This window comes from Mandrillus leucophaeus, unplaced genomic scaffold (genome assembly GCF_000951045.1).
Source record: "Mandrillus leucophaeus isolate KB7577 unplaced genomic scaffold, Mleu.le_1.0 Scaffold541, whole genome shotgun sequence".
NCBI lineage: Eukaryota > Metazoa > Chordata > Mammalia > Primates > Cercopithecidae > Mandrillus > Mandrillus leucophaeus.
The window spans coordinates 1,021,155-1,033,607 of NW_012105820.1; the positions used below are offsets into that span (position 1 = coordinate 1,021,155).

At 44.0% G+C, this 12,453-nt stretch overlaps 1 protein-coding gene across 2 annotated transcripts in view; it reads right to left on the minus strand.

The window, feature by feature from the left end:
• NLK (nemo-like kinase) overlaps positions 1-4,480 on the minus strand; it is a 152,101-nt gene extending 147,621 nt beyond the window's left edge. For both annotated transcript variants that reach the window (XR_001007935.1, XM_011997544.1), the window contains exon 1: positions 2,902-4,480. Coding sequence is in view for 1 of the 2 variants with exons in the window: in XM_011997544.1 (XP_011852934.1) it covers positions 2,902-3,359 (458 nt within the window). In the remaining variant the exon portion in view is untranslated. The remainder of the gene's footprint in view (positions 1-2,901) is intronic.
• Between the last annotated feature and the right edge of the window lie 7,973 nt (positions 4,481-12,453).

Sequence of the window (12,453 nt, forward strand, 5' to 3'; positions counted from 1 at the left end):
TACAAATATCTCTCCTTGTCTACATGGAGAAACAACAATCTCTCTCAAAATTGCATGCCACTTTTTTAGCCATCAGTTAGTACCCCTGGGTATATGTCCCCAAGGAAATGGGGGCAAAATACAGTTTCTTGTCATATGCTATTCCAGAAGAATACTTGCAAAATGCATTAAATGAATATATGTTTGAATTAAGTGAATCTTATAATACCCAGGTAGTTAGTTATGTGGTGGTTTGAATCAAATGATGTAATATTGGGAGAATATTTTTATGTTCCATTATAATCATTTTAGAAAAAAGTTGTTTCCAATTCATAAGGTACTTCCTAAATTAAAAAGATAGATTCTGTTTCAGTTAAAAAGTAAAAAAAAAACCTCACTAATATCTTTACCTTGGGTTTCAGAATACTAGTGTAAATCCCTGTAGTTTGGTTTTCAAATCTCTGAACAGTCTTACTTAGGTCATACAACAGTTAAATTTCAAATATAATAAGCAATTCAGACAGCAGGTCATTGACATGTAAATATAAAAATAGAAAAGTATTTGCATACTAAAACATACACCTGGAACTCTTTCTTTTTTCACACCAAATTGTATTTCACCTGTTACAGCTGATGAAAACACTCAATATAGTTAACTAGAAAAACTTGGTTTAAAAAAAAGACCTGAATCACGTGAGGACACAGAAAGAGGGCGGCCATCTACAAGCCAAGGAGAGAGGCCTCAAAAGAAACCAAATCTGTACCTTGATCTTGGATTTCTAGCCTCCAGAACTGTGAGAAGTAATTTTCTGTTGTTTAAGCCAAAACAAAGAAGGACCTGACTAGATCAATTAACCAAGCAGCAAAGATGCCAAAGCACTGTGCTAGGCGCTGAGGAGAAAAGGATTACTACAGTAGACAATCCTTACCCTCAAGGAGCTTACAAGGTTTGTCTTGTAGTCAGTGACACAAGACAAACCTGAAATAAGATGGTGCACAGAGGTGTACTTCAAGTACCTGAGACAAACTCCATAGGTGGTAGAGCAGTCAATCAAATAACTCTAGAATGGATTCAAATCAAATATATTTGGGCTTTCATATATCAGAGATTCAGAGTACCCACTAGCAGAACGTTTGCTGTGTGAGATGTTTCAGCACGCCTGTTCTTTATTGCCCCCTTCCTTAAAAAAATAAATAAAATTTAAAAATCTTCCCTTGCCACCTAAGTTAAAACTGCTACAAGTCACATCACTTTTTGATAGAAATGTAAGTGAAAAATGCCTTTTGAATATATTCAAGAATGCTGCAACCCATTTCCCTTTCAGTATCCCTAGTTTTTAGCATTGTATGTAAGGCACTAAAAAAGCCAGCAAGCATCCACATCTAAGAGGATCCAAACAAGTGCTAAAAGTTATTAGTAAATCAATGACAAAATTTAAACCAAGGAACAACCATTTTCCTGTCTGCTCCATCCCCCAACCAAAGCTTGGAAATCCTCAAGAGTTAGGCAAGAATAGGAAGTTCACAGTTAAATCTCTTAGATAGTCTGTGGAAGGGAGAGAGGAAGGCAGGAACAGGCGGGTCCCTGAGCAGAATGACGGAGGCACCATTACCAGCTATACTCTTTCCCACCTTGAATCCCACACACTTTGGAGAAAGGGCTGCGCTGCAGCAGAAACTTCCTTGGGGATTAGCTGAGAAAATACTGGACTCTACTAGCTTTTTTAAAAAATGGATGAGATCACTTAGTAGCCTAGATCGTCAAATCTGAAATATAAATAAGATGGCCAGTTAAAATGCATAAACGATGCGCCCATCAATTTTAGCCTCAAAAACAATAACGAAAGGAGATATTTACCGGGCCAGTTCCAAAGAGTTCATTTTCCTGTGGTAATGGGGGCTTTTCTAGACAGTAACAAGAATCAATTTTTGAATGCACTGAAAATATCAATTCATCTATCCAAAGTGTAATCATTAGTCCTTGGGAGAAAACCCAGTTCATTCTAGTTTTGACAGGAATAAACATATTTTATTATAAACTACTAATCTTTTTAAGGTTAGACCAAATAGACCAAAATGTTATATTTAAGAAGCCCTTAGGCTTTTATAAATGTCCTAGCACTAGCGAAAGTAGTGTCATTTGTTTAAAAAGTATTATTTCCTACTACAGCAACTGACCAACAGATAATAGGAACTTAAGAGGCACTAAATGACACTAAAACATTACACTGAATGTGGGCCACTGCATAGCTAGTCTACTAACCTCATTTGTGGTACTCATGTGTGATGCTATATTTAATGCATTCTTATCAAAAGGCTACAGCTACATACTTCCCAACTGTAGCTCCATGGTTTAAAATAAACCACTCAAGCAATGATCTTAACTGGTTCAACTATGAATCCTATCTTTCTTCTCGAGATCGAGATCACAAAATAAGGAGTGAAAAGACAGAAGGATAGGAAAGTAGTTACGCAAAGTATATCGTAATGACAAGAGTATTATAAAGGAATTCAGTTTGGATCAGTTGCTAACACTTAATGCCATTGGGCAACCGATCCCAACTAAATCAAACACACGAAATGACCAAGGTCTTTGTAGGAGTTAGTATTCCATACATTCATCTACTGATGCTGTGTTCAGTGGCTTGCTTAGGTTCTAACAGAAAAGTTTGGTAGACAGCAAACTTATGTGTGTTGCTCATGAGAAGGTGCTCCACCAAAACTTGCCATGAGCCTAGACAGCCAATGCATTAGGCCTAGACAGCCAATGCATTACCACATTAGTGAAGGTGGCTTCCTACAGTTGGGTTGAGAAGTTTGCTCCACCTTGGTCAACATGGAGAAAACCACGAGGGATGCACTCACCCAATCACAACCATCAGAAGAAACCATGAGAGGTTGTGTTTTTCTTTGGATACTCACCAGACAACACCAAAGGCTCCATATCCAATAGGTCTATCCGGCTCAATATCCAGCTGCTGTTGTGGATGATGCGAGTGCTGATGATGGTGCGCCTTAACTGTAGCAGCTGCGGCAGCCTGTACCTGAGCTGGGGCTGCTGCAGCTGGTCCAGGAGCCTGCCCCGGTGCCGGTGATGGGAAATATGGCTGTTGTTGCCCAGGGTTTAACATGGCTGCAGCTGCAGCCGCTGCTGCGGCTGCCGCAGCTGCCGAAGACGTGTGCTGCTGTACAGGGTGTACAGCGGCAGCCGACCCCGGATGAAGATGGTGTTGAGGGTGGTGGTGGTGGTGCAGGTGAGGAGGAGGGAGGTGTGGAAGGTGGTGGTGATGGTGGTGGTGGTGACCTGCTGCTGCTGCAGATGTACCGCCATTGTAAGCCGCCATCATTTTTGCGTTGGCTCTTGCGCCACAAAGAGACATTCAAAATAAATGCCCTTTGATTGGAAAGCAAACTGGGTCAAGCTGTCATTTGGCCATTTAAAAATGAAGAAAAACTACTCACTCCACCTCAAAAAACATAGAGCGTAACTGGCTTTATGTCTTCATCAGTCAATCCAAACAAGTTAGAGGATCTTGGTGTTTAATTTTGGGGTGAGCGTGTGTGGAAGGGTGTGGGTTGCCAAAAGGAAAAAAAAAGGAAAAAAGAAAAGAAAAAGGAAAAAAGGACCCCTTCCCCCCAGGATTCCTGCCACAAGTGGGTACTAAAACTCCATTCTTAATTTGGGGGAGGTTCCAACTTTGAATGTGGGAATAAAGGCCAAACCTCCCGACCCCCTGAACTCCACACACGAAAAGGATCAGGTAACACACCACCCTTGGAATCTTGAAAGAGGGTTGAATCATCTACCCCTTCCATTCCCACATCCTTTTCTAAACACCTACCACCTCCTCAAAAACAGGATTAAAAAAAATTCCCACTACCCTAAATGGAGAAGATGAGGGGAAATTTTCTGGGAAACCAGCTTCCAGCGTCCCCCCCCCCTCGAACTCTCAGGCCTTCCTACATCTCCCCCTACTCCTAGTCAGGTTGACCTGATTGGGGAGGGGGGGGCGGGGGTTCTAAACTTTCCTGGGCAGAATGAGCCAGGGAAGGAGGCTGGAGTGAGGAGAGGAGGCGACAGCAGGACAGAGAGGAGAAAGAGAGCTAGGGCAAAAGTGAAGGGAAGGAGGTGCAAGGAAGAATGAAAGATGTGGGCAGCGCTCGGACGCCCAGCCAGCGGGAACCGCCCCGGGAGAAGGTTAGGGTCCCGGGGCCAAAGAATAGGAGCCCCGGGAGGCGGGCGGAGTACGGTCGGAAGCGGGCTGACTCCTGCCCCCGCCGCCGGCTGCTTCTGCTGAGGAGGGTTGGGGGGGAGAGCGGGTGGGTCCCCCGCGCGACGGCCCCTCAGGGCTCAAGGCTGCTCCGTCTCCCCCCCTCCCCCCCACCCGGCTTCCGTCCCCGCGGCCGCTTTCTCCTCAGCCGCCGCGGCCGCTTTCTCCTCAGCCGCCGCCTCCTCAGCCGCCGGTGCCGCCGCGGCCGGACTCACCTCCCCTAGCAAAGCCGGATAGACCGGAGCCAGCGGCGGACACGCGCAACCAGCCGCCGAGGCCCCGCCCCCGCCTTGCACTGACCGGCTGCCCTAGCCAATCCACGCCCACCTGTCCGCTACCGCCTCCAATCCTGGGCCAGGAGCTTCAGACAGGCGCACTGTTCGGCCAGTGGCAACAAGGTGTGGGTCTTCTGGGGAAATCCCGCCCCCGATCCGGGATGGGCAGATAGAAAGACCAATCAAAGGCAGAGTTTGGCTTGACCGACACGGCTTAAAGCCAATGAAAAAGCAAAGATCTTTGTGACATTTTTCTTTCGCCTCTCTCCTCTTTTTTCTTCTTTTATTATTTATTTATTTTTTGGCAGGAGCAGGAAGCTGCGTGCTAATCCCGCCTGCAAAAGCTGGAAGAGAGGGGCGGAATGAAAGAACCAATCATGAGCCAGAGGCAAAGAACAGAGTAACCAATCCTTGGGTTGAAAATGAAGTAGGCGGGCACCTGGGCCAGATAGACACTTGACCTGACAAATGGAAAAAAAGATTGATGTAAGTCCCACCCTTTATAGCTCCTCTAGGACAGGATTGTGGAGAATTTGCTGTCATATCGAGACAACCTCTTCCAGGGGCGGGGCTTAGGAAAGGGGTGGGGTCTTAAAGTGGGCGGGACCTAGACGAAGAAGGCGGACCCCAAATCACCACTGGTCCACCGATCCCCGAGCCGTCCGATATACCACTTAAGATGTAAAGTGTGGGGCAAAAATAGGGGAAGAAAAAGGGAATGCTGAGCTTCAGAAAGTCAAGGTCCAAGGTCACTCAACAAGAAGACAGTCACAAAAGAAATTCAGTAGACTGACAGTTCATAGTCTACGGCCGGTCCTCTCCATGGTTAATCCTGATCTTGGCAAAAAGAGGAGGAATCTCCAGCATTCAGAACTCCACTGTCAACAGATGATAAAGTTGTTGGTGCAAATTAAAACAAAAAAGTAAACTTGACCACAAAAATAATACTTTTCTTCCATCTTTCTGTCTTAACAGGGTTACGTTCTGTCACCCAGGCTAGACTGCAGTGGCACAGTCCTAGCTCGTTGCAGCCTCCAACTCCTGGCTCAAGCAATCTTCCCGCCTCAGCTTCCCAAGTAGCTGGGATTACAGATGTGCACCACCATGCCCGGCTGATTCTTTAATTTTTTAGAAACAGAGTCTCAATATGTTGCCCAGGTTGGTCTCAAATTCCTAGGCTCAAGAGATCCTCCCACCTCCCACCTTGGCCTCCCAAAGTGCTAGGATTACAGGCGTGAGTCACCGCCTCCAGCCTCTCCCATATTTTCTATCAAGTAAGTTTCTGTCATTGAAATCTTACTAAAATAGCATCTTTCCTTTACATCACTTGATTTATCTGAATTTACCCTTCTTTTAAAATGTGAAATAATAAGCTTACAGAACCTTATCCCTACTGAAACTGCATAGTTTACTCAGAAACTTGGAGGTCATCTTCAATTCCTCCTTTGCCTGTCCACGTTGTCCCTTCCAATCAATCAATCATCAAGTCTTTTTTTTTTCTTTCTTTTTTTTTCTTTTTTTGGTGGGGGGACATGGTCTCTGTTGCCCAGGCTGGAGTGCAGTGGCGTGATCACAGCCCACTGCAGCCTCTACCTCTTGGGCTCAGGTGATCCTCCCACCTCAGCCTCCCAAGTAGCTGCAGGCACACACCACCACACCTGGCTAATTTTTGTATTTTTTTGTAGAGATAGGGTTTTGCCATGTTGCCCAAGCTGAATCATCAAGTCTTAAACAATTTTAAATCCCTCTCACTTCTGCTTCTTCCCAGTCACACAGCATTTACCCAAATTTACACTACTAACATCTTTAACCATTTCCCTGCCTACAAGCTAGCTCTCCTTTGATCCATCCCCCTCTGGGGGCATAGCAAATTTTAAAAAATACAAATCTGAGACCAGGGGCAGTGGCTCACAACTGTAATACCAGCACTTGGTGAGGCCAAGGTAGGTGGATCCCTTGAGCTCAGGAGTTCAAGATCAGTCTGGGCAATGTGGCAAAACCCTGTGTCTACAAAAAATACAAAAATTAGTGGTACACATGTCTCTAGTCCCAGCTACTGAAGAGGCTGAAGTGGGAGGATAGCTTGAGCCAGGGAGGTAGAGGCCACAGTGAGCTGAGATCCCATCAGTGCACTCCAGCCTGGGTGACAGTGAGATCCTGTCAAAAAAAAAAAGGCTGGCTGTACCCTAAATAGCCTGGCATGATCTGGTTTCTGCCTACCTACCTCAAGGGTCTTATCTCTCCCCTCCACTCTCTACACTTCAGACATTCTGAACTTCCTGCAGCTCCTTGAATGCTTTCAAGCCTTCATGCATATCTTCGGCCCGAAACACTTCCCGCCCATCCTTCACTGCTCTAATTCATCCCTCAGGTCTTCATGTAAGTTTTACTTTTTTTCCTGGAAAGTTCTAACTCTGTTCTAGAGTATGTGTTTCTGTTGTATATCTCCATGACACTGCCTCCCTCATATCTATATTTTAAGTGCTTGTTGAGTTTGACCAGGGACAGAGAGCTTGTCTGTCTCACTCAGTGTTGTATGCCCAGTTCCTTAGGACAGTGCCTGGGAAAAAAAGAAGACACTTGCTACAGATTTGCTTGAATTACTGAGTGCAGAAGTGGGTACAAACCCAAGCTCTGTCATTTACTTACTCTGTAGCTTAGACAACTTAACTAACCTTTCTCAATCTCAGTCGTCTCAACTGAAATAATAATACATGACTCATGAGGTCGATACAAGGGTTAAATGAGGTGATATGTTTAAACATGCTTGGCAAATAGTGAAAATGCAATATAAATTCTCTTCAACACTCACCCTCACGTAATATTTGAGATGGTTCCAATTTTCCAGTGCACAGCACTCTCCTCCAAAGTGTAGTTCCCTAAAAGCTTCTTAGATGTTCAGCAAATTATCTGGTTTCACCTCAGACCTACTGAAAAGAATTGGGGGAGGAGAGGAGGAATCTGTTTAACAAGCTCTCCAGGTCATTCTTGTAAACACTAGAGCTTAAGAAGCACAGGCCTAGAGTAAAGAAGCTTAGTCTTTGTAAACTTTCTTTTTCAGCGCTTAGTATACTACTATAATAACACATAGAAAGTGCTTGATACATGTGAAATAAATAAATTAATCTAACCCACGAGAAAACAATTGTACATTAAGAGTTATTTATTCCTTCCACAAACATGTATTGAGCACCGATTATATCTAGGCACGGTGCTAACTTCAACTCTGAGTGAGAGGAGATAGATGTACAGATGCTCCTGGACTCATGATGTGTTTGTGTCCCAGCAAGCCCATTGTACATTGAAAATGCATTTAATACCCTAACCTACTGAACATCATAGCCTAACCTACCTTAACGTGCGCAGAACACTGACATTAGCCTACAGTTCTGCAAGATCATCTAGCACAGTCTATTTTATAATAAAATGTTGAATATCTCATAATTTATTGAATACTGTAGTGAAAATGAAAGCTGAATGGTTGAGGCCGGGCGCGGTGGCTCAGGCCTGTAATCCCAGTACTTTGCGAGGCCAAAGCAGGCAGATCACAAGGTCAGAAGATCAAGACCATCCTGGCTAACACGGTGAAACCCCGTCTCTACTAAAAATACAAAAAATTAGCCGGCCTGGGAGGCTGAGGCAGGAGAATGGCCTGAATTCAGGAGGCGGAGCTTGCACATCACTGTACTTCAGTCTGGGTGACAGAGTGAGACTATCTCAAAAAAAAAAAAAAAAAAAAAAAAAAAAAGGAAAAAAAAAAGAGAAGCAGAGTGGTTGAAAGGGGACTCAAAGTACACTTTCTACTGAATGGGCATCACTTTCAAATCATGGTAAACTAGAAAAATCAAACCATCATAAGTCAGGGATAATCTGTGTTAAAATCTCTGCCCCCAGGAGCTCTAAGTCTCTCTGGGTGCAAGAATTTCCAAAATGGTGTGTGCACACCATGGTGGGGGGTGCACAAAGTGACCCACCAGGCTCCTGGAAGAAATTAGTACAACTTCTTCTGTTTCTATTTTTTTATTTCATATTTTAAAAATATCCATTTTGTCAATGTTTTATAATGTACACAATATTACAGAGTAGTACAAATGTATAGCATTTATGAATAAATAAGAATATACAAATTGAGGAGTTGTGCTCAAAAATTTATCAAGAACACTGGGAAATCATTGGTCTGATGATCATTTAATAATGTTTATGGTTTAGATCAGTGCTGTCCTAGAGAAATATGAGAGCCACATATGAAATTTTATGTTCTAGTAGTCACACTAAGTTAAAAGAGGCCAGGTGTGATGGCTCACACCTGTAATCCCAGCAATTTGGGAGGCCAAGGTGGGAGGATCGCTTGAGCCCAGAAGTTCAAGACCAGCCTGGGCAACATAGTGAAACCCCATCTCTATTGAAAAAAAAAAAAAAATTAACCAGGCATGCTGGCATGTGCCTATAGTCCCTGCAACTCAAGAGGCTGAAGTGGGAGGATCACCTGAACCCAGGGAGGTCAAGGCTGCAGTGAGCCGTGATCATGCCACTGCACTTTAGCCTGAGCAGCAGAGTGAGACCATATCTCAAAAAAAAAAAAAAAAAAAAGGAAAACAAAATTCATTAGCCACATGTGGCTAGTAGCTACTATGTTAGACAGCACAAATCTAGATCATGGGTTTGAATCCTTAATCTGTCCCTTACCAGCTGTGTGACCTTGGGCAAGTTCCTTAACCTATCTTAGTGTGAATTTTTTTTTTTTTTGTCTGTGAAACAGAGAGGTTCCCTGACATCTGCAGTTGTGATAATTCAAAGAGACAATCCATGGAAAGCACATAGCCTGGGGCTTGCTGGCAGTAAGTGGGATGGTTATTATTAGTACAGGTATTACAATCCAAGGCAAAGTGTCCCAAGTGTCCAGTGGAGAAATCATTTTGGGCACCATTCAGTTCACGTCCCCAGCATTCCATCCACGTGGAGTGGCTGGCCCCTTAAACACATCATCAGACAGTACAATTTCCGGCCTTTTCCATTTTGTTCCATTTTCAGGAGCTGAGCATGATGAACGAGAAGTCGGAAGTGAGTCAGCAGGATAGCACTTAGAGCCTAAAAAAGCAAGCAGGACATCAGAATGCATAAGCAGGAATATAATGTGCAGGAAGTGGGAGGTGATCTTCCCTTTCTTCCAAGAACTGGCTCACCCCATAAGTTGTCTGCAGAGACTTTGCAGAACTTGGACCAGGCCCAGGAAGATTAAAGGACTACAAAAGGAGCAACTCATATTCAACAGTGCTGGGTGCTCAACACCTGTTCTCTCATGTGATCAATCATCAATATGTCCCATTTTGCAAATGAAGGAACAGACTCAGGAAGGCAAGGTACCTTACCAAATCTCACACATCTAGTGAGTGACAAAGCTGGGGCTGGCTGGCTTCCCACTGTACCCCACGGCTGGAGGGAAGGGGCAAAGAAGTGATGCTATGGAGTACCGGGAAGGACAGGCAGAGAATTCTTACCCTTTCAAGCCTGGCAGCCAGGGACGCCCCTCACTGGGTGCATGACACTTTTTTTTTAACATTTCTTACCCAAAACTGTTAGCAGAAGGCAGTAGGATCACCTCTGACCTTTTAGCACACACATTCCTCTGGGTCATACCCCATCCATTCTCTGTCTCTATGCTTGGGGCCTGGCTTATCTTTCTACCTCTTCTTCTACTCAAGTCTCAAGTTCTACTCACTTTTAAGGCTTTGCTGTTGGAGCCTCAGATCTTCTTCTTTGTCGTCTTTTTTTTTTTTTAAGAACCTCGACCTCTCTGGGCTCAGGTGATCCTCCCACCTCAGCCTCCTGAGTCGCTGGGACTACAGGCATGTGCCACCACAGCCGACTAATTTTTTTGTATTTTGTAGAGTTGGGGTTTTGCCTTGTTGCTCATTAGAATCTGCCTGCCTCGGCCTCCTAAAGTGCCAGGATTACAGGCGTGAGCCACTGCACTGGGCTGTAGCCTTAGATCTTTCATGAAGTGTTTTTCTGATACAAGTCAATCTGGATCTCTCTCTCCCCTGAAGAATTTAGACATTCAATGTCTGCAATATTTATTTGAAACATGCACTCTTATGTATATAATCTTATTTATGTGATTCTGTGAAAAACTTTTTAGCTGTCTGACCTTGGGGACTTGACATGAGCTTGTTTCCTCATCTGAACAATGGGTATAATCACACCTATTTTGCAGTAGAAGGTAATATTGAGAAAATTAACTAAGGTCATATATTACTATATGAAATATCTAGCACAATGCCTGACACAGAGTAGCCACTTGGGATCGGTAGTTCCCTTCCTCACTTTTTTTTTTTTAATTTTTAGAGATGGGGTCTCACTATGAGACAGCCCAGGCTGTTCTCAAACTCCTGTGCGGAAGCAATCCTCATGCCTCAGTCTCCCAAAGTCTTGGGATTACAAGCATGAGCCACAACTCCTGGCCTCTTTCCTCACTTTTGTATGTTGCTTACTTGTCATTATTTTCCTGGTATCTTCACTTCCAGTGCTCTTCTGTTTGTCTGTTTGGGGAGTTGATTGGGGAGATGAGGTGTGATACTTAAATCTTAGTAAATTGTAAAATGCTTCTCCCATCTTCCTTCGTCCATTTTTCTGAGCCCCTACAGGCCCTCCATCAGTCTTGTGACAGGGGATAAAGTCATCAATGCCAAAGTGAAGGTGCAGGCTTGATAAGAGAGAGTGGGAGCAAGGCTACAAACCTCACAGGCATTTGGTATTGCTGAAGGACAACGTGTATGTTCAGGATCAGCTACTGGAAGGTATAACAAGAGAAGCCAGACAAGACAGTGGAAGAATCAGTCAGGGAGCCATTAGCAACTAAGATAGAGACAGGACATGGCAACGAGCTGGGGACTGGGGGAGGCCAGACAAATCTAAGTTCATGTACCACCTGGTCCTTCTTCCCCCACAGCTGGGCCTCTTCCCATCCTAACAACACAGGCTCTGAGCCCCAGGAGAGTTCCCTTTGCATGTATCTCAGGATGTTGGCCTCATCTTACCCCTCTGCATCTTTCAGTCCCTGGATGGGATATTTATCCCAGCTCCAAACCCCAGGACCAAACCTCAGCCCTGACCCATGTCCTTGGCCATGTGAGTCAGGCAATGTCCCAAACTTCCTTCTTCCCAGATGAGTGGTGAACATTTTATCTTAAAGCTGGTAAAAAAGAAAGTTTAAAAATAGATTACAAAATTGTTATGCTTAACATTTGTAAGTGCCTTTTATCACTTTGACATCTTAAGCCTTAATAAATGAAAGTATAACTCACATGCATTGGACACATCAGTGAAATGAGGAAGGTTTCATAATGTTATACAGACAATATTCTGTGGATCTATTTTCAGCTTAGAATCCAAGTACAACAAGGTACTTTTCATCAAAAGGGCAGCAATGAACCATACACAAAATTACCTCCTATCCACCCCAATATACCATGTTACAGGGCTCAGCCTCCAAGGCAGAATAAAAGTTGTCCTTGCTGAAAGTCCTCAGAGACAGTGGTCCCAGATTAGACAGACACAGCCTTAAAAAGCTATTGCTAGGGTTAGCAGGTGAAACCAAATTATCCAAGACTACAATGAGCATTATTTGGGAAAGACTAAGACAGTTGTGGTTTCCAGACTGTGCTGCACATTGGAATCACCTGAGGGTATTCAAAAACTACTGATGCCTGGTTTCAGTGGTATGCTGGTAAATATTTTAACAATCGGCTGCTTAGAAAGAAAAGAAAGCCCTGATTTATAACCGATATTCGTGGCATAAAAACTTCGATCATGGTTAATTTCTTCTTTTTTTTTTTTGAGACAGAGTCTTGCTCTGTTGCCCAGGCTGGAGTGCAATAGAACGATCTTGGCTCACTGCAACCTCTGCCTCCTGGGTTCAAGCAATTCTC